Source organism: Mauremys reevesii, linkage group 21 (genome assembly GCF_016161935.1).
Source record: "Mauremys reevesii isolate NIE-2019 linkage group 21, ASM1616193v1, whole genome shotgun sequence".
Taxonomy (NCBI): Eukaryota; Metazoa; Chordata; order Testudines; family Geoemydidae; genus Mauremys; species Mauremys reevesii.
In genome coordinates this window covers 6,614,693-6,636,912 of record NC_052643.1, presented here as the reverse complement: position 1 = coordinate 6,636,912, position 22,220 = coordinate 6,614,693, and the positions used below count along the sequence as shown (strand labels likewise).

The 22,220-nt window shown below is 47.2% G+C and overlaps 2 protein-coding genes across 4 annotated transcripts in view; one reads left to right on the top strand and one right to left on the bottom strand.

The window, feature by feature from the left end:
* Nucleotides 1-1,060: 1,060 nt before the first annotated feature.
* Nucleotides 1,061-14,188, bottom strand: CASP9 (caspase 9). The gene is made up of 10 exons (XM_039508865.1): nt 13,919-14,188; nt 12,713-12,926; nt 10,911-11,000; nt 9,683-9,720; nt 7,305-7,481; nt 6,010-6,099; nt 4,926-5,073; nt 4,206-4,385; nt 3,467-3,576; nt 1,061-1,686 (listed from the first exon to the last, which is right to left on the bottom strand). Exons 1-10 carry the CDS (start codon nt 14,048-14,050, stop codon nt 1,594-1,596), a joined length of 1,272 nt encoding a protein of 423 aa, XP_039364799.1. The 5' UTR covers nt 14,051-14,188; the 3' UTR covers nt 1,061-1,593.
* A 1,246-nt stretch (nt 14,189-15,434) lies between these two features.
* Nucleotides 15,435-22,220, top strand: part of DNAJC16 (DnaJ heat shock protein family (Hsp40) member C16) — an 18,138-nt gene continuing 11,352 nt past the window's right edge. For 2 of the 3 annotated variants that reach the window (XR_005590320.1, XM_039508861.1), the window contains exons 1-5: nt 15,435-15,643; nt 17,255-17,440; nt 19,126-19,192; nt 20,434-20,767; nt 21,965-22,149. Coding sequence is in view for 2 of the 3 variants with exons in the window: in XM_039508861.1 (XP_039364795.1) it covers nt 17,274-17,440; nt 19,126-19,192; nt 20,434-20,767; nt 21,965-22,149 (753 nt within the window). In the remaining variant the exon portion in view is untranslated. The remainder of the gene's footprint in view (nt 15,644-17,254; nt 17,441-19,125; nt 19,193-20,433; nt 20,768-21,964; nt 22,150-22,220) is intronic. The other variant, XM_039508862.1, reaches the window with a different exon arrangement.

The following is a 22,220-nucleotide window of genomic DNA, read 5'->3' as shown; positions in this document are numbered from 1 at the left end:
TACCAACAGGAGTTCCATGCGCACCTGCAGAGGGGAAAGACAAGCCAGTGTTCATTTTTCTACCATTATAAAATGTAACCCACTTGGAAAGAGTTAGTGAAAGGCCATAAATTCACCCTCTCTGCCTTGAGCTTTCAGAGCCGGGAACTACCCAACAGAAACAGCCTGGAAGGACTGAGGGCCACCTACGTTCCCAATGCCTTTAGTTAAATGATCCTAACAAAGAAGCTCTGATCTTCCAGAAAGGAGCAAAACCGATGCCAGACAATTGGTCAATTCAGTCCTGCACATGTGAGCAAGAATCAGGATGAGCTATGGCCTGGGGAACGTTCCGACTCAAAGCCAGCTGGCTAAGGGAAGCTGCAAGGATGTCAAGGGAGGGGGCAAAGGACAGTAAGTGCTCACAGTAGCAGTAACTTACGTGTCTTTTGAGAGAGCACGTTCCAGCACAGCGAAGGGAATGTACGGTAGCGAACCGCAGGGCTCCAGATTCTCCCCTTTCTTGCACGGAGTCCCTCACCTATCCTAGCCCTGCCATATTGCTTGTCCAGAAGGAGCATGTTGCTTAGCTGCAGCTTTGACACATGACAGGGCCCCCAGCTCCATTTCCCACAGATAAGTCTTCTGCTTCCCTCTCTCCGGAGGACCATTAACAGTGCAGGTGCCAGGCATACAGTGTTTCTACAGTAAAGCCAATCAGAACTGTACATAAGACCAACACCCAATGAGTCAGCTGCGGGGGAAATAATTTAATTGGTGTCTTAAAACAGCAACCAAAGGAGTCATGCTTCTGATTTTATTTAAATAGAGAATCAGCCATTAAGCATCACAGACTAGCTGCAGCTGGTCTAAGCTACTCTGGTGTTCCTGGTAAGTCTGGACGGCTGTGATAATTCATTAGTAGGGGAGTTATTAAAGAGCCAGCAACATATTTTTGTTCCTATAATCGTCATGCTTTTATTCCCCCGGACACTGGGAGAAGCCTAGCAGTAAGAGAGAAGTCAGAGAACGCCAGGCTAACTGGAGAAAAAACAAGAGAATAAAAGAGCAAGACAAACTGTACAGAAAGAGTGGAGTCTTTAATACAAAAGGGCAACAGATGCTGTAAAACGATTCCCCACTCCCAAACACTGGCTTTTGATTCAGGTGCATTTTTGATTCAAAGAGCGTAAACACAAAGGTAATTACAAAATGCTGACACTTCACCCACGCCTCCTGGTAGAGGGCACCGTAATCATGGTTAGAGTGGGGCCTGAAACGGCCACCGGCATGGCCCTCTGGATAGCAGAGATACAGAGTCCAAGGCTGCAACCTCCTAATGGAGGGCAGGACACTTCCCTTCAGTCCTTGTTGTCGGTCTTAAATGTCTGAGATTAGGAAGCGACCAGTCCTGGTCTGACCAGGCAGGGGGTGAGACGTCTATTTCACAGTAATGAGCGCGTGAACACATTAAGCTTCCAAGGATAAATTAATCCATGAAAAGACGAAGGCCAACGGGAGCACTGGTTCAGAGCAGTGACGGCCAGGTGCAGAATCGTGAGGCCTGAAGAGGCATCTATCCGGGCGTATGGCGGAGACCTCCCAGCCACAACTTTAGTCGGTTGCGAAGAAGAATTGTTTACGGAGGAAGTTAAAAGTGCCCGGCATCTGCTTGAACTTTCCTTTAGCAGACACAGCATGAGCCACCTGGGAAAGAGAAAAACCAAGGAGTTGGCTAGTTTGCTGGTTGAGTGTGGCGGAGCACAGCTTGTCCCAGCCCTGGAGACGCACAGATAATGATCGGTGCAGTGAGGAGGGCTGTATATGTTAGGGAATGGGGAGGAGAGGCAGTGGGTAGGTTTAACATTTATAAGGTGTGTGTGGGGGGGGTTGCTGGCAGAATTAAGACAACTCTGGAGAAGGGCAGGGCAAGATAAAGAGTCCAAGAGCAGATCCTGCGTCAAACCTCTGTGCTGCACTGTAGGTCTTTGCCTCTAAGACACTTCAGTGCCACTCCATCACCCCCGTGCTCTTCATCAGATGCTAACCACTGAAGGCTGCCCAAGAGCAGTCAACACCCGCCCAGCCCACACATACAGTTCTTCGTATGAATCACAAATAACCTTTCCTTTGCTCACAAGAGATCAGTCATTTCTTTTGTGTCGACACATTCATGCCGCTTCTTTCAAAGCAGAAAGGTCTATTATCCCTCTTCCCCTCCTGTATTTGCTAAGACTCCCCATCACCTCCCCAAGAATCCTGCACTGGGACCGAAGGATTTCAAAGCATTCACTTCCCAGAGTGAAAGCGGTTTGACCACTTTAGAAGTAGAGGGCCTGATCCTCAGCTCATTAAAATCAACAGCCATTGTGCCACTGGCTTCAATTGGAGCAGAATCAGGTCCAGGAGATTGTGAGAACAATTTTTCTTTCCTGTTTTGAAGACAATGTAGATGCTTCTTTACACACGGGTTATGCAAAAGACCAGCTGAAATTCTGAAAACTGGAACGTCATTTGCCAAGTCTTGGATGGACAAAAACAACCACCTCCCCACTATCTGTGTTGTAGGTGTATGCCCAAAACACAATTCCTGGTAGGGGAATGATTATGATTATTGTTGGGCACTGCTGAGTAAACACAGTGGTGCATTTGATAGCGACAAAACGGGCTTTTGTGCTATTTCATTGCAGTGTATGAGAGCTGCAGCATGGAACGAGTACCCTTAAAAGTTAGTTTGAGAGGTTAGGATTTTCACTGAATTATTTCTAAAACACTGTACCGGTCATTCACAATATGGGAGAGTTATTTCTGAGAATCCTAAATTAGTATATACTCAAACTTACTGGTTCATTAACATACACATTTACATTTCATGCACATAAATTAAGATGCAATTACAGCACTCACAAGTCAAGATAAAAAAAATAACATTAACACAAGCATCCGGTGGGGTTATCCATACAGCAGGATGTTCCAGGAGACAAATCAAAACCTCACCATGGCAGCAGAGAGAGTAAAAGCAAAAAGCTAAGAAAGATGAATACGGAGAACTCTGAACATTACAAACACAACCATGTCTTGCTATTATACGTCCAAGTAGGAGATTATCTCAACACATACCATTGTGCCTGCTGCTGTCTGCTCTGACCGTTTGGCTGTTTTGTGACAGGACGGACAGACGGTCCTTTGCTCTGAGGCAGGGTGAGGACAGGCCGTTAGGCAAAGATTAAGGCCTATATTTTCAAAAGTGACTTGTGATTTTGGGTGCGACACCTGAAAGGGACCTGATACTCAGAGGGCAGGTGCTCAGCCCTTTCGGAAAACCAGGCTTTTTCAAGGCATCTCTTCTTGGGCCCCCCAAAACTGAAGCACCCAAAAATCACTAGTCACTATTGAAAATGGAGGCCTAAGTGTCTAACGCCTGACTGAATGCAAAACCAAACGCCTACATTCCGCAAGAGAGAGAGTTAGAAAAAGGAACATTTACCCTCACTAGCATGCCCAGCAGGTCCTCAGTATGAGCATACTGTTCAAGCACGCTGTCCAGTGTTTCAACGTACCACGAGCCACTCCGGGTATCCCGCCAGGAGACAAAACCTTAGGAGAACACAGGGAAAGTAAGGAACTCATTCCCTACAAGCAGTCCTTTCTTTCCTGCCTAACTCCATAAGGAGATGCCCTTAGGAGGAGAATTTCCACCCTATGGATAACTTCTTCCAAATCCAGCACTAGAACATCCAGACTCTTCGTGCGGGAGCGTGGCCAGTGCTACAGACTCACTGGGTGACCTGGGGCATGTCAAAACCTTGCTGTGCCTCCGTTTCTTCCATCTGAAGTGGGGATAATAATTATTTGCCTCATGCAGGTGAGGGGCTCAGTTAATGTTTGAGAAGGACAGAGCCTCAGATGATAAATGCAGGGTGTTATTACTCACCAAAGAATAGGTTCTTTAAGGCTTTGAAAGAGGGAAAGTCAGAATACATACTAAGCCCTTTCTCTCACATTGCGCTTCTCATCCATAGATCTGAAAGCGTTTTACAAAGGGGTAAATTATCCCCATTCTACAGTTGGGGAAACTGAGGCAGAGGGCAGGGAAGTGACTTGTCCGAGGTCACCCAGCAGGTCAGTGGCAGAGCCAGGTATAGAACCCAAGTCCCCTGAATCCCAGACCAGTGCTCTAGCCACTGCCTCCCTGCTAGGCCAGTGCTTTACTTAGGCTGTCTCACCTGGAAAAGTTGAATAGGACACCAAGATGTCACTGGGCGTGGGTAAGCTGGCTACGGCATCTGGCTCATCCAAGTTACCGGGCTGGATCTGAAAGGGAGTTGCATCCGACTCTACGGAACCTCCATGAGGTTGGTTTACAGGTGAATCAGAATCCACCTCAAATCCTCGGTCTTTCTGCTCTACAAGAGGCAACCAGAAAGCCCTTCTCTGTTACATATGTAAGAAATAAGCAGTGGGTCCCTCTCACCCCTTAGCAAACATGGTCCTTGAACTAAAGGAGCCTTTTGTTTCATCTTCTGCTATGTTGGCTGACTCGGAGCCACCTGCAATTCACTCAAGCACAGAGTCCATTCATGCCAACCAGATGCTCTGAGCCAAATACAGAAATCTGAAACAATCAGCCATGGCAGAGGCCATACAGAAGCTGCATCAGTTTGCTTCCTTCTGCTCAAGGCTCCAGTGCAGTGGAACACACCTCCGGCTCTGACGTCTTTAGAAACCTCACTCTCCATGGCCAATCAGTGCATTACCTCAGCAACAAGAATATGGGGCACAGAGCAAGAGAAGACAGCCTGAGAAAAGGGAATAAGATCAGCAAAAGAAAGAGATGACACAGCATTATTATACCCTAAGTGCCAATGCACAAGCAAAAGGCCAGACAACTGCTTCTCCTCCTGAAGGAGCCCCGAAGGCAAAGCACTGCTAAAGCCAATATTCACCTCCGCCACAGGCTTGAATAAAGAAGAGTTTGGGTTTTCCTCTCAGGCTTGGGCAATGGGACCCATTGAAGAAGTTCACAATCTTTTCGACGGGAATGTGCTTTCCATCCGTGCCGTAAATAGCCCCGGGAAACTGAATATGGCTGGTCTGAAAGAGCAAAATCCACTGGCTGTTAACACAAAGGCAACAGGCCAACCTTTCCTCTAGTATAAATAATCCCCATTTTAAAAGTCTTTCCTTGGATGCCGGGATGAATCCAATGCTCTGGTATTTAGGATGTGAGTTAAGGAGAGAGAAAACCAATAAGTTATTTTAAATAGTCTAAATTCCAGAAACCCATGCCCCTGATCTTCCAATGGCCCCCACTTCTCCCCCAAAACCTGGGATTTGTCAGCTCTAGTTTACCCACAGGCTAATTTGAATATTTGCTTAACGGCCACCCTAAATGGTCTTCTTTCTGTAATTTCACCACATTTTTTCTAGCTAGGTGCTGTTGTAATCCAGGGATTCATTATACACCCCCCATTGATCCATGGAAGCTCTCCTGGCGGATGTAGAATTATTCCATACAAAACATTGTCCAGCACGAGGCTCCCCTCACTGTTTCATTCACCATAAACTTTGTGTCCCAGGAAGGTTAGACCAGAGTTATAAGGGGCACAGGAAGGGAGATTAGCAGCAAGGTCAGATTAACGTAGGAAAGAGCTTGTGTTTGATATGGTTTCTGTCACCCCTGTGAGAAAACACCTCATCACAACATTTTACAGCTATAAAGCAACCACCGGGCCTACCACCAAGGGAGGCCCCCATCACGCATGGTGAGCAGGTAACCCCCATCGGACTGTACACTTAGTTCAGCACTGCAGTTAGAACATCCTTTCCCTTGGCAACCCTACATAGCATGATGCCTGGAAGAGAGAGGCCCCAATGGCCTGTGTCCACTGGATAAGATCAGGACAGGAGGGAGAAGAAACCAGTCTTCACTCTGATGCCCAGGGAAAGTGGCAATCAACACCGACCTTTCAGGAGCATGCTTCTCCCACACGCCCAGAGAGATATGAACGAGATCGCCGATCCTCCTACCTGACAGCCGTGGGAAAGGATCACCACCAGGCAGCAGTCCAGAGCGCTGTGGTCCTGCCTCGCCAGGCGCTGCAACTCCCCGGCAATGTCCTACACACATTTGCAAAGGTCAGCAACTCTTACCTTTAGTCCTACCCCTTAGCAATCCCATGCTGCTGAAAGGGGTCAGGTTGTGCTCCCCGGAGACTGGCCCGCCCAAGAGCACAGACAAGCTTCCCTGCACTGTTCAATGCTGATCTGGAGACACTGCTGCTGTGGAGGAGAGCAGACCCATTGCTCGCTCCACGGCTCAGTCAATCCTTGCCCTCTGTTTTGCCAGCAAGGCTGTTAAAATCAGTGCCAGGTGTGATTACAGTTTTGTTACACTGATGTGTGTCCACAGGGAGACCAACCCTATTTTCTTCACATGGGACACTGAACCACTGTCAGATGGAGCAAGTTCAGGGTGATTGCAATCTACTGCTACTTAACGTTTGCCATTTAACCACAGAGATTTACTTTGCTGTTTTAAAGGACACCCTCATTTCTGCGTTTCTCCCAAATGCAGCACCAATGGAAGGCAGTGCATTTGAGCGTACGCAGACACACCAATGCTCCGCCACAGATTTTAAAATAATCAGACTCGTTTGTTTTGGTTTCAATAGGTATGCCAGGAGATGGACTGTCCTGCTTAATATCAACTATTATATCATTCAAGAACAAACAGAAAATCAAGCCCCTGGGTACGCCAGTCAGGGAGAATCTCAGGCAGAGATATCAAATAAATACACCCTCAGACAATTACTTATAAATCATGTTCAGGAATAAAAACTCAGCCCAGAAAGCGCCAAAAATGGGACTCCTTTTTCGTCTGTTACTATAACAGCAAGAGACAAGATTTGAAAGTAATGCTTTCGCGGTCTCTTTGAACACTGAAGTTTTGGGTTGGGGGGTTATGTGCCTTTCCCATCGGAGCACATATTGTCACCCTCTAGCAACACCTTTGGGGTATGTCTACACTGCAAGCGAAGGTGTGATTGTAGCACAGGTAGGGAGACTCATACCAGCTTTCATCTAGCTAGCACAGATAACAGCAGCCATGTAGATGTGGTGGCACAGACTTCAGTGAGGGCTAGCCACCCAAGAACATACACAGGCTCTCTGATGGGCTTGTCCTCAGGCAGTTAGCCTGTGCTGCCAGGTCTGAACGACGACGGTTACCTGTACTAGTGAGATTGAAGCTAGGACAGGTCTGCCTACCCTTGCTACAACCACACCTTCACCTGCAGCATAGCCTCTTAGTCTTCCACCTTTACCTGAGCTTTGAGATCTCGTCGAACCAGGACGTCAAAGTGCAGTGACTTGAAGCGCTTCTCCAGTTTCTCACAGTCTATGTTGGAGCCCTCTCGAGAAGACAGGTCAGACTCTTCGGTGAAATGGACGTTGTTGATGATGAGGCAGTAACCACACGGGTCAGCTTTCAGAACATAGGCCTGGCACACATACCCACCGGAGAGCAGTCAGACAGACAAACTAAATTCAACCTCCTTGGTTCAGTGTCCACCAGCTAATCCAGCGGGATGCAACTCAGAACCAAAAATGCAGCTTTCATGAAGCTCATTTGATTGCTTCTGTAAACTCAATGTATTGTTTGCCCAGGATGACAGATGGATAATGGAATCCATGCTCCCTAAAGTTCCCTCTAAGCTGTGCAGCTGCATCCGTGCAGGCAGGGAGAAGCATCTCTCCCCTGGCCCGAAGCTGCCGCAGCCAGGGACAGGCGCCTCTGCCCCAGCCCCGGAGCCGCCTGGCGGGAAAAGGTACTCTCCTCGGCCCCGGGCTGCTGTGCTGAGAGACGGCTGTGGGGGAGTCCTCTCTCCCCGCTGCAGCCCCAGGGAAGTCTGCACCCCAAACCCCTCATCCCCAGCCCCACCTCAGAGCCTGCACCCCCAGCCAGAGCCCTCATCCCAACCCTCTGCCCTGGCCTTGAGCTCCCTCCCACATCCCAAACCCCTCGCCCCGGCCCCACCCCCAGCCAGGGTCCTCACCCCAACCCTCTACCCTGGCCCTGAGCTCCCTCCCACATCCCAAACCCCTCATCCCCAGCCCCACCCCCAGCCAGGGCCCTCACCCCAACCCTCTGCCCTGGCCCTGAGCTCCCTCCCACATCCCAAACCCCTCATCTCCGGCCGCACCCCCAGCCAGAGCCCTCAGCCCCCAACCCTCTGCCCTAGCCCTGAGCTCCCTCCCACATCCCAAACCCCTCACCCCGGCACCACCCCCAGCCAGGGTCCTCACCCCAACCCTCTGCCCTGGCCCTAAGCTCCCTCCCGCACCCCAAACAGCTCCGCCCCACCCTCACCTCACATCACCTCCATATTGGTGCACATAACAAAATTCATTCCGCACACGGACGTAAAAAGTTAGAGGGAACATTGCTCCCTATACGAGTGAATACAAGCAGCTGGGATAATGTCGCACATCCAGCTTTACTTCATTCATGCAGAATCCCACTGAAGTCAACAGGATCAGCAGAATCAGGGTCTTGACTGAAATGGATACAGGGTCAAACTCACTTCCATTGACCTACATCAGGGATGGATTTGGCCTCCACTTTCCTAAACATGCAGGTCTATATTCTCATGATACTAGCTTAACTTATAATGGTCATGCTGCATGAATGTGTGCAGTGCATTTTAGTTAGTGGTTTTTTTTTTTTATTTGTATATTTCACATGATAATTACAAAAACAAAATACCCACTCTACGAATGCAGCACACTTTAAGTGTCGCGCTAGGTAATTATTAGTTGTCTTGATGATAATTGCTTAGGGAAAAATATTTGACCATGCGTTATTGGTCACATTTATGTTGTATTTAATGTAATTCGAAGAGCGAGTGTGGTGTGACAATTGTTCTAATCTGAACTGCCCCAGTCAAAGCAGCAGGACTCCCTCAGATGCTGCATCTGACACCTGGACATCAAAGTCACATTTGCCAGTAATTATTTAAATGATCTTTTCAACAACACAGAACAGTTTGATTCAAATGAACCGTAAATAAGCAGAAATGTAAGTTACCAGTCTGCAGGCAAACATTTTCAAAAGCACCTAACTCCCATTAACTTTGGCACTGGAGGCCAGATTGAGACCTGCTAGGCACTTCGAAGTTTTGCCAGCATAGCTCAGTTGGTTGTGGGGGAGGAAGGACAATCACACCCATAACTGATTGCTCTAGGGCTAGCAAAACCCCTAGACACAGTTATACCAGCAAAAATTTCCTTTTGCTGCTTGTTTCGTTCAGGGAACTGGTAGAAACTATATTGGCAAAAAAATTCTTTTGCCCAGTACGCTGGCAAATCCTTTCTAGCATAGACAGAACCTTACAAAGGTCACTTGAAATAATGGCAGGCCCCCAGTGAGATTTACAACAATAGCTTAGTGAGATAGGCACCTAACTCCCACAGACTTTCAATGGAACTTAGGCACCTCACTTGCATAGATGCTTTTGAAAATTACACGAGACACCTGCTTCACCTTTAGGCACCTAAATATCTTTGTAATTCAGAGACTTAAGAGCCTAAGTCCCCTTGACTTTTGAAAATGGGATGCAAAGTGGGTGGGATGGGGGAGAAAAAGGAGGTAGTTCAGGTAAGAAATGAGTAAAAATGACATACGTAGAAACAGGAAACTAACCATATCTGAGTTCCTCCTGGATGTCTCTGCCGCAGAACCTACAACATGTGATGAGAGAGAAATGACGTACAGCTCCGCCGCCTACTTCACATTCGTTAGGGGTTGGGTCCCTGCTTAATGGGATTAATATTAATGCAAATATTTCCAGTGCTTTGACCCATTTCTTAACATGTTCAGTCACACCTGAACTCCTCCTCGCTCCCGGCCACACACAGGAAAGAAACATTGTTCCTTTACATGCATAATCGGACTGCAGATGTTGAGAGTGACGTTCTGGGGGTTCATTTATCATGGCTTTGGACATTGCCTGCTAAAGATTATTGACCAGAGAGTTGTGAATTTGAGCTTCATTTGTCATAACAGAATCGGATGGGAAATCATCTCAGAGCCTTACCATCCCAAATACCCTCTCCTAAGCAGCAGGCAAACTAGCCTAGCCTATAGAAGTCTTTGGAACAATCACTGTTACAACTCAAAGTAGTTTTCCTTTTGACAGCGTCTAGTTGTTCAGACTGATTACATTCCATCTTAAATCAACAATTACATGGCACTAGTACACGTGGGCCTGCACCTCTCCCACCTTCGATGGATGGATCCTCTATGACAGAGCCTTGGTTTTAGGCTCGGTATTTTCTTCTCTGGGTGCTTCTAGCGGCTAGCAGGTTCTCAGACACTAGCCAGAAATGTGTACAAACACTATGGATTTGATACAAGTAATAGTACGCAGAGATACCTGCTTCAGAGAGGGAAATGGCTGCAGGGGGCTGCTAGTCACTGCACACAGGGAGAAAATCATCATTGCTCAGAAGAGGTGCCTGGACTAGCAGGGGATGGGTGCAACGTGTAGACAGCATGATCAGCTAGCCGATGGCAAAAGGGTAGAGGGAATGCCTCCAGCAGAGTTATGGAGCGGTACTAATACACTCCAGAGCAGTGGTTCTCAACCATTGTGAGCTGCAAAAATGTGTTATGTGGGCTGCATCCGATACTTGTATGGCCCTGCGGATGTCACATGGGCCGCAGGTCTGTGCTGATTGGGCTGCAGATTGAGAACCACTGCTCCAAAGGGTGCTCCATCCACAAGGTGGATTGGCACAATATGTGGGCCACCCTGAGGCTCTCAGAGAAAGATGGGCTGAAGGGATCTACATGAGGTATGGGGAGAGAGGAGAAGGAATGAAGGACAGATAGGATGTAAGCCAAGAATTGGCAAGCGGAGACGGCTTACCCCGAACTGCTGCACTGGGACGTGTTGACTCTTGGCATCTCTTAGTCACGGTTTGGACTGGGGTAGGCAAATATTCATGAACCTTCCCATCTGTAAAGGTATAAGACATTTGGGCCTTGCATTACTGCCCTTCCTATAGACTTTTGCAAGAGATAAAAGCATACGAAGCAGAGAGCAGGCCTCTCTCTGGAGGATCCGGATGGTGCACTGCTGATTGCAGGTAACTGAGCCTCTCGCCCTGCTGCTTGGAGCTGGGACAGCAGTTGTACTTTTCCCCTGCGAGTCTTTGATTAGAACTGTGGGAGCTGAGGCTAGGACCAGACTCAACAGTGGACAGGAATTGCGAGCACACAGCAAAACTTGTTCTCACCATCACCTGGAGGGCACCTGCCCCTTTCTTCCTGGCTTGTGCTCTTAGGAATAGCAACCCTCTCCCCGTTCCTCACCCCACCCAAATAATTAAAGCACCCTGAAAAGGCCAAGCCCTTCATAAAAAGACTTCTCTCTACTCCACCCCTACCTAAATCCCACCCTAAATTCTCACTCCTTCATGTCCTCTGTCCTACGTGATCCTTGCATCCCTCCTCCTGGTCCCACTTTCAGTTTTGCCTCTTCTTTCCTGCCATGACTTATTCTCAGGATGATCTCCCAAAACCCCCGTCTCTCCTGCTTCAAACCCTTTGCCTTTCTCAAGGCCTTACTGTGCTGATCTTCTCAGTCCCAAATGTCTTTGCAACTTCTCTGCTGTTGTCCTGTGTATCGGACTCGTCTGAGTGAGAGCAGACACTCTTCAGGGCAGGGATCCTGCCTTTATGTTTTTGGTAAAACAATTTGTAATACTTATAGAACTCTCTCTATAAGGCCTGGTCTACACTGGAAAAGTAGGTTGGCATAACTACGTCACTCAGGGGCGCGTAAAATCCACACCCCTGAGTGGCGTAGTTAAGCCGACCTAAGTCCCTGTGTAGACAGCGCTAGGTTGATGGAAGAATTCTTCCGTTGACCTAGCTATCGCCTCTCAGGGGGGTGGATTACCTGCACTGAAGGGAGAACCCCTCCCGTCAATACAGCGGTGTCTACACTGAAGCCCTACAGTGGCGCAGCTGTGCCACTGTAGCATTTTTAAGGGCAGACAAGTCCTTAGGAATAACAAAGAAAATGTTGTTAACGAAACTAGCTATCCAAGAAATATGAATATATAAAGTTAAAAACAGGATAGGTAGACAAGTTACACATCAAATGCTAATAAAATATACTACGCTATACAGTCCCTTCCATCCAAGAACCTTAGCACCCTTTAGCTTTACAGTAATTAAACCTCAGAACTCCTTTGACAGGTAAGGAGGTTTTACCCCCATTTTATAGATGGAGGAATTGTGATTTGACCAAAATCCCACAGCATGTAAGACACCGAGCTAGGAATGGAATTCAGCTCTGCCAATGTCCAATCCCTTCTCTAATCACTGGATCACCCTCTCTCACCAATAGAAAAAGAGAAATGTTTGTGTCCTCGGAGGTCAGATTTGAGACACCACCGAGGTTACCTGCAAAAAAAAAAAGTTATTAGCACAGCACTAGGAGATTGCTGCCAATTAAAAGTTTTCAGTGGTATTGGATAGCATTATATTTTCCCAGTGGCTGTGCGGAATAATCTATACGAGCAATGATCCTGGAAGACATCTGGGCTATCAGATTTCACAAGCTGTTAGCCAGCCTCCTGTACCTCCACAGCAACAGGGTTTACAACTGCTGTATCCAATTTTGCTGTCTATTACGAAAACAGCACCACCACTGATACTTACAGGTATCACCCTTTCCACCACGTAAGCCCAATTCAACTGGTTTTAGATCAAGCGGACGCAACGGTGGGAATCTGTCCCCTTCACTCAGCAAAGCGGCAAGGTCATTCTGTCCAGTTTCTCGCAAGCTTGAGACGAATGCAGGAAAAGCTTGTCTTCCTCGCGTCTGAAGGTCTGTAACCAACTGCCTGGCTTGGTCTCTTCGAGTGCCTGCTCTCTATAGAGGAGCCAAACCAAGACAGAAAGCATTAGCATCCCATGTGCACGGCATGTCTGCAGCCCAGCAATTCGTAAACAGCGTGGCGATGAGTACAAGAAAGGATGGGGGATTTTCTAGATGTGAACAGAACATAAACTGATCAGGGTGTTGTCTTTTTAGCCTGTAGCCAGGCAACTCCAGGGCAGCTCATTGATGGCCCTCCCATCTTTCACATCAGCCCCTGGCTAGCAAATTCAAACCTCTGCCTAGTAGAGGCCCAGTGAATTTTTTAAGACCCAGGTACTATTATCCCTGATAGGTAGGGAAACTGAGGCACGGAGGAACTTCCTCTGCATCAGTCAGCAAGTGAGTGGTACAGTGAGGACCAGGTCACCGGATCCACAGTGCTCCACTCCAACCACAAGACAACATTGCCTCCCACATGACAGGGCAAGTTCTACTGTATCATAACTTTGTTGGTTTTGTACAAACAAACCCCCAGCTGTTGAAGCTTCTCTTGGCTTGTTTACCGCCATGGTTAGGGTTATGCCACTTTAATTCCAATGTTGTCCTTCCATCTCACATTCATAACACTTAAATTCACAGCAGCTCCCGCCATAACCCTGAACGGACTGATCAGAAACCCAGGGAACTCCCCACAACTTCTGATTTGCCACGGGCTGCAAAAGTTCAGCTGTTTACAGCCGGGCAGACGGTCCCGGCTACAGCTCAGCGGCCTGACAATGGCATCTAGCGGCTGCTGGGTTCATTTCAGTGGAGAAGTTCCCCAGCAAGCCTAAGGGGGTCCTGCAAACCCCCGGGGGGGGCAGGGTGTGTGGGGGGTTTGCAGGACTGCACTGCAGTCTCTAGCCATGGGCGGGGACTCAACATGCAATGACCCCAGGGCATGGGGAAGCAGCCTGAACAAAGGAGGACGGGAGGATTGAGCAGGGATGGGGGCTACAGCGAGGGCAGCGGGGGGTGAAGGGGGTCCGGCCAGAAGCTCCCACCTGGATCTCCTCGATCATGTCCTGCGTGAAGACGCCCTTGTGCAGCAGCAGGTCCCAGAGCGGAGCCACCTGTAGCTTCCCCACCAGGTGCAGGCGGTTCCGCTGCAGCAGCGCCCGCTGCGCCTCCTCCATCCCCGCCGCCCGGGGACCCCCGTGGGTGGGTCCCGGGGGGGGGGGGGGAGCCGCAGCCAGAAGACAGCCGAGATGCTCCGCTTCCTTCCGGGATCCGCCCTCAGCCCGGCCCCCTTCGGGGCGGTCTATAGGATCCGGCCTTCCCTGAGGCCCCTCCTCCTATAGGGACCTCCTCTTTGGTGCCTGTAACGCCCGCCCAGATGCCCAACGTATAGGGCTGTGGGATACCAGCCCCTGCGGATCCCCAGGGATTTGCACGCGTCCTTCCCCTTTTCCGCCAGCTCCCTTCACAGCACCTTCCCTTTCCCTCTACCCAGGGCTGTGCATAGGGCCCTAAAAGAATCTACCTTCTCTCTAGGGGTTTAGAAGCCCCTGTTGCACCTTTCTATAATATCCTGTAACCCTTCCACTATCAATACTAGTCTTATCCCCCCAAAACAATTAAATTCTCCCCCATCAAGCAGCACTGCACAGCTAACAGCAGTATATGTATGTCCACATCCTCTATTCAAGTGGCTGGCAATGGGTCAAGATACCAGACTAGATGGACCATTAGTCTGTTCCAGTACTGTCATTCCTGCATGGAAAAAATATTTCCATGTATAGCGGCAAACTTTACTCTCACGTTTGTGTGAATTTGGAGTAACTCTGCTGCAACCTGTGGCGTTATACTGGCTTTACACTGGTACAACTGAGAGCGGAATTTGGACCCGAGTGCGTGGTCTTTGAGGTCGCACTAATAGCCCTATATAATTGTGTGGAAGCGAAGAAATGTAGGCTGTTTTGAATAGGGTTGGCATTTTATACAGCCAGTGGGTCAAGCTCCCTAATTCAGTTACCATGCCAACAGAGGAGCAGGGGAGACGGAGGTGAGATGCAGAGGCAGAGAAAAAAACATATTGTGAGGCCAAGAAGCCACAGGGTGACGCAGCACCACGCTGAAGTGCTGGCACCGTGATGCAACATGTTGTGACACAGCAGCACCATGGTGACAGCAGGACATATAGGAGCTGGAACCAGGTTTAGGGGGGTGCTCTTGCACCCCTTGGCTTGAAGTGGTTTCCATTATATACAGGGTTTAGTTTGCTTCAATGGCTCTCAGCAACCGCCCGCCCACACACACAATACAAATTGTTCCAGAACCCCTGCAATGACACGATATCACATTATGATGCAGCGCCATGGTGACGGAGACATGAGCTGACATCGAGACATGACGTCACATGGTGACGCAGCACCACAGTGACACAGGCTGACATCATGACATGTCGTCACGCCCCAGGTCATGGTGCTGTGATGACATGGGCCAATGCCTCACCATGGCATCACGTCACGATACTCCTGCCGCGACATGAAAGGTGGTTACAACAAGGCATCCCCCACCCCGGGCTTCTTGGCTTGTATCCCGTCATGCTCCGCGCGATGGGACTCGCTAGCCCTCGGAGCGCCGCGCTGCTCTGCTCTATGGTCCGAGTCCCGTCTCTATGACCGGGTGGAGCAGAGAGCGGAAGTGAGCCGTGCGCCGTCTCTATGGTGACGGCGAGAGGCGGGGCGGCGAAGCCGGAAGCGGGGACCGGGCGGCCGGAGCGCAGGGTGGGTATCGCCCCCCCCACCCCAGGGGTCCCGGCCCGGGGTGGGCGCTGGCCCTTTAAGGGGCTTCCCCATGTGATCCAGGGCTGACCCTTCCCGCGGGCCGTCCCGCCCGGTCCGGGGCTCGCGCTCCGAGCGCCGCCTGGGGCCTGGCAAGGGGCAGTGGGGGTGACAGTCGGGGCGCTGGGCTGGGGTGAGCCCAGAGCTGCCTGGGGGTGGGGCTGGGGCTCGGGCTGGCAGGGCCCTGCTGGGGGGCAGCGTTGGGAAGCACGGGGCGCTCCCCCCACCCAGTGCCGGGGGGGGCAGGGATCGGGGGCCCTGTTCCTGGTCCCTTGGCTCCTCTCTCTTCCCCCCACGCAGCCCCCTGCCTGGGGGAGCCCGAGGTGGCAGCAGCTGCTCTGTCAGATCACGTGCCTCCAAATTTACATGTCATAACAATAAGGTTTTATAAAACCTGAGAAATATTTTTTTGTGATTTTTGAAGGCGGGGGGGGGGGGGATTTTACTGTTAAATGTCCAGTGTTAGGATTTCTCTTTAAACAAATAAAACAGCCGCTGCTAGATAGTGTCTGGAGACCAAAGATTGTAGCTCTAAGAACCGGATGGTAAAACTGACTGCATTGATTTCCACTGCCCAAGATGTGAACTCTGCAGACTATAAATAAAGTGTGTAAATAGTGAAAAACTGGATTACAAAAAATCTCCACTATTAATAATCTGTTATAAGTAACATCTGTGAATAAATGTATTTACACGATCAGTTTAAAAATCTCACCCCATCCGTGAGAAATGGTTTCACTTAACTGTCGCAAGCAGTGCTCAAGATAACAGTGACAGATTATTAAAAATGTTTTTTTGTATTCTTTCATTTTATTTAATTGTGTGGTTGGCAGCATTTTAAGTAGTTGTCATTGTGTATTTAGTTTCAGGAGGTGATTCTGTGGATCTTATACGTGAACAGGAGAGAGAAACAATTTTTGGAAAATACAGATTTAAAAACACAACACTGGGGGCTGAGGGGCAGATGTAGTACCTGAAAATATTCTAACTCACTTTTTTGGAACTGACTAGAGTTCACGGTGGCATTGTCCCTTCAACTAATATGGTCCCATCTAACTGTCAGCCACCAGAGTTCTTTGGTTTCGGATTGCTAGTGTAGTACTAGCATTTAGAAAAGTGTACTGGTCCTTTAAGTATCTGCTAGTCCTGATAAATGAATAGATGATGGAATGGCAGAAACAGCTACAGTTTACTGCTTTTTTAATACCTGAAAACTGGTAGCGAATGGCTAGTAGGTGTAAAGCACAGGTCTCTTACTCTAGAATTCTCAAGATAGAAGCTACTAAAATGTTGAACTGTAGGTGAAGCAAAATTATAATTAGAATGATGTGATATTTCATGACATGCAAGGGCTGGAACAGACTCTCTCCCAAATCCTACCTTTTTAGTAGTATAAGACATGAATCTTGGTCCTGGTTGTTTGAAGGAGATGGGGCCTTTGGTTTTTCAGTTCTTTTGCCAGTGGTCCAGGACTAAATATAGGGGTTCCTGGATTTTGCATCAGTCTCTAGTTTTGCACTTCTGTCTTATGCATATGGAAACTCTCCTGTCCAGGTTGCCTAAAGGAAGAGAAATGGAACTGAAAAAGTTAAGCATCTCGTTGGTTGTGGTCCTGGTTCTGGTCTTGGTCCTGCAAATTTTGTCTGCAGTGGATTTTGACCCATACAGAATCCTTGGGGTTAGCAGGACGTCCAGCCAGGCTGACATTAAAAAGGCTTATAAGAAGCTCGCCCGGGAATGGTAGGTGGATTAAAATATTTTGCATATTAAATGGTTTCTGCAAGCTAGAGTCAGCTATTTTCACCAATGCACCAAATATTTGCAAGAGAAACCATCATCTTCAAAATAAAAACAAAGGCATTTAAAATGGTACAAAAACCGTTTCCCCCCCATCAACAGTATACTTGCTCTTACCATGCTAAATAAAACCATATTCTGAATAGTGAGCCAGCGCCTCAGCTGGTGTACATCAACTTAAATCCACAATGGAACTACACTGATTTATTTCAGCTGAGGAGCTGGCGTAAATGTATCTGCTGGCCAGAGAGAATTTTTTTTTTTTTTTTTTAAAAAGGAGAAGGAAAACAGTTTCCTAATAAAGGGCAATTATGCAGCCTGAAAGAGAAGTACTTACTTTCATGACTTATATTGAATTCAATGGCACTTCTTTTGTGAGTAAATACTACTCAAGAAAAGGTTTGTCGAATTGGACCGATAATGTTTAGCTATCTTGTTTGCATGTGTATTCTAAGTAAAAGGCTAATCATACATTATGTTCTGTATATATGATGAGAGTCTTGATCCCATGTCCCTTACTCACACAAATGACCTGTCGACTTCAGTGGGACTATTCACAGGTTGACTATAAGAACTGCAGGATCTGGCCCTAAATGTTAGTTATTTTTGCATATTGCACATGCTATAATATTTTCTGATGATACTAACTTCCACTTCATCCGGTACTCTGGATATCAGACTCTGGAGGGTCTAATATGAAACTCTTTCCCCCTCTATCTTGTACATTACAAAATATAGCATATAGGAAGAATCACCAAGGGCAGAAATTTAAGAAACAAATGTCTTTTAATAACTTCTGTGCTATATCTTTAAGGTTGTTGTAGGAATTGCAACAGGATCACATTCGCTTGTTAATTTCTCTAACTAGTTATGTGTTCTCCTCACATCCAGTAACTCAACTGAGTAAATCTGTTATTATTTTTATATATATACATTTGATTATGATTAACTTCTAGTTACTGAGCTTTTTTTTTTTTTAGTCAAATTTTCAAGAGTCCTAAAAGAGGAAGTGAATTAAGTTAAACCAAATTATGACCATACATTAAAACCTGTTTCATACACTGAAGAGAAGAGCTGATGTACAGCATCTGGAAAAACATGATTATCTGATAGCTTCTGGGGTCTCATAGAACCTAGGCATTAAGGTTGTGGTCTAATGCTATAATGGAAAACTATTAACATGCAGAATAGAGCTGCAGATGTACCAAGTAGCTGCTCTGCCTGATATATATAGGGCAGCAGCTAGAGCATGCATCTTTGAAATTGATAGGATTGTTGCTGAAGGAATTTACTGCCTGGTGTTAAATCAACTTTTTAGCTCCATTTGGACCATTTATTTATGAAATAAAATTCAAAATTGAGGAAATGTTTTTACATACACCACTCAAATCCCATTGAAATTCTTTATGTGGTTCAGCCTGGGTAGGAGAAATAGACTTTTGCCATAAATCTGCATCAGATGGATTAAGAAGTGGATACCAGTAAATGGCATTAATGTCTACATATCCCGCTTAGTATGAGTATTGAACTGAAGCTGAAAACACTTGTGGCTCGCTGTGACTCCCTGTGATAAATTGCTGTTGCTTTCTAAAGGACAAAATCCATTTTCTTTATTTTTTGCATTGTAGGCACCCTGACAAAAACAAGGACCCAGGAGCGGAAGATAAGTTTATACAAATTAGCAAGGCCTATGAGGTATTAAACACTGTTTGGTAACTTTGTGCTGCTTTCAGGATGTATGTTAGAACCTGGAAAATGCTGTTCATCTTTTACAAGTAGCCTTTACTATTTTCCAGTTATATCTACATGGAACAATTTCTGTGCTCTGTGTATGGCAGGGTAGGCTGGTGGAATCTTTGTCTAGGTTTTCTTGAGGAAAAACTAACCCCTGGATGCTGCTGATTAAAAAAAACAAACAAAACCTGCATATCCATTTAACACTTCCCCAGCTATTGGGGGAGATGTGAATTAATCAAAGAGAATTAATTAATTAAAGCAAAGAGTATGGGGTATCCACTGAGTTCAGCAAAGCAGGCTGGTGCCACCTCTTTATATTCGTTATGCATATTCCAGTGATGTTGTAAGTGGGGTTAATGGCTTGAGAGCTTTAGTCACTTCTAAAATATTATTTGCATAAGTAGCACTTGCAGGTCACTCATCCAAGCCTCACTGAAGCAGCACCTCAGCATGTGGCATCTCAGCTGATGCTCTTCTTACATCCATGCTGAGTGCCCAGGAATAAACTGAATTCTCATCTCCCAGCTCAAGCGGCAGTTTCCGCTTAAAGTGCAGCTTGTCTTCCTGAGCGCTTCAGCTCTTCAGATTCACGTGGCTGTTAAATGTTTGATGTTACGAGAAAACCACAATAGTCTTCTGGACTATGTTTGTTTTAGGACTCGTTTTCATGGCCTCTTAGCTGAGAAACTGAAATGATAAAGGAATTTGGAAGACAGAGTCACAGAACTAGGAAGCCAGAAATTAATATTTAAAAAGAATGGTTAGCTAGTGAGTAGGTTTGTACAAAATTCTCCAAATAAATGTTTGTGTGAACTCTCTCACTCCATGCCACATACATGGATTTGGCTCCAGAGACATAGGTGTGAAAGACATGACAGTTCCCTTTCTTGGAGCTCAACTCGATAGATGTTCAGCAAAAGGAATTCCTCTTCCAGGGTGCTGGGACATTTTTTATAGTGGGGGTGCTGAGAGCCATTCAGCTAAACTGGAAATCCTGTATATAATGGAAACCACTTCAAGTCAGGGGGTGCTGCAGACCCCCCACACCCTGTTCCAGCACCTATGTCCTCTTCCCAGTGTGTCTGCTCCTTATAGCTATTCAATCATTTTAAGAAGGGGAATTGTCATCCTTCCAGTTCTCTCTCAACATGAGCCAGGCCTTATTTCTTTTCAACCCTTCTTAACTCTGTGATTGACAGATCCTCTCCAATGAGGAAAAGAGATCAAACTTTGATCGTTACGGAGATGTGGGTGAGAACCAGGGGTACCCTCAGCAGCAGCAGCACCGCCAGTTCCATCACTTCCACGAAAGCTTTTACTTTGACGAATCCTTTTTCCACTTCCCGTTTAATTCGGAGCGACGAGACTCCTCCGATGAGAAGTACTTGCTGCATTTTTCGCACTACGTGAACGAGATTGTACCGGACAGTTTCAAAAAGCCCTACCTCATTAAAATAACCTCGGACTGGTGCTTCAGCTGTATCCACATTGAGCCTGTGTGGAAGGAGGTTGTTCAGGAGCTAGAGGTGCTGGGTAAGAGAAGCAAATTTTAAAAACTCAAGATGCAACGTGTTTTCAGAGAGAGGCTGTCTCAAAGCTTTCCATCCTAGGCTGCAGCAACTCACTTCAGCTTTTGGGGGTTGTGTTTGAATGTGAATTCAGCCGCAGAGTTCCTTTGTGGTTTATCAGTGTGGTGTGAATGGCTTTATTTCTGTTGTTTTCCAGTGTAAGTGGAGGGGTATTGATCTCTTTCTTTCCAACACCAGTTGTCATCAATGAAACTGAGACCAGACAAATTTAGGTTTAAAACATGAGGAAATACTTTAGATCTGTAGGGCTGGGTCAGTCGCTGAAGGGAGCTGGTGAAAGCCCCATCCCTGTAGATAGCTGGCATTTGACGAGACAAGGCATTAGAAAATCTTGCCCTGGCAGAGTATAGACTAGATGCAGTCTGGGGAGTCTCTTCCATGTCTAAAGTCAGCGATTGTCTCCTTTTCTGCTGCAGTGTGATTAAACCATTCCTAGTGCCTCCATCACTCTAAATAGCGCCAAGGATTGTTGCACGGTCAGGTACTGCTATGTTCTGGCCTGCAATATAAACATTGCATTGCCCTTTGATATATATCAAGAATGGTCCTGAGATGCAATCTGGAGTCTAAAGGGGGCTGTGAGCCCACCCAAACTTGACCAGAGTCAAGGCCACTATCATGTAGGACGTAGGAGGATGGGAGAAAATTTTGGTGTCCAAAATAAAAATCAGGGAACCCTGGCAACATATACTTGGATTCCAGTTAAGTACTGCAATGTTTCTTGCTCAAGGTGAAAATTCCCGTCCCCCTTATGGGTCATCTACATAACTGGAGATGGTCAATACAGAGGACATAGAATCCAAAATAAGAGTGCCGGGACAAGAAGTTGCTGCACTGTATATTTAACATGATATTTGTCCTTGGGGTTTTAACGTGCTGAATAGAGAACCTTTAGGCAGAAGAGTAAGGAGGAGATGGTACCATTGTTACTTCTTCCTGAGAGCAGAGTAATACAGCTCCCCATGGAATGTGAAAAGGGGAAACACTATGTGGTACCAGCTGAATAATTCATCCTCTTGGTGTGCTGTGTAACAGCAGCCACCTTAGTGCTGATTCCCTTTAGGGGAGTTTGGGTCATTCACCCCCCCCCCCCCCCCCATGTCAAGGTGACCCTCTTTTTGGATTTGTCCTCCGTTTTCAGGAGTGGGAATTGGAGTTGTCCACGCTGGGTATGAGAGACGCCTCGCACATCACCTGGGAGCACACAGCACACCGTCCATTCTGGGACTCATTAATGGGAAAATATCCTTCTTCCACAATGCGGTCATCCGAGAGAACCTGAGGCAGTTTGTGGAGAGCCTTCTTCCAGGGAACCTCATAGAGAAGGTACGTGACAGGAAAATCAGAGTGTTTGGATTCTGATAAGTGGTAGTGTGTGCTAGACACTTGGATCTCTT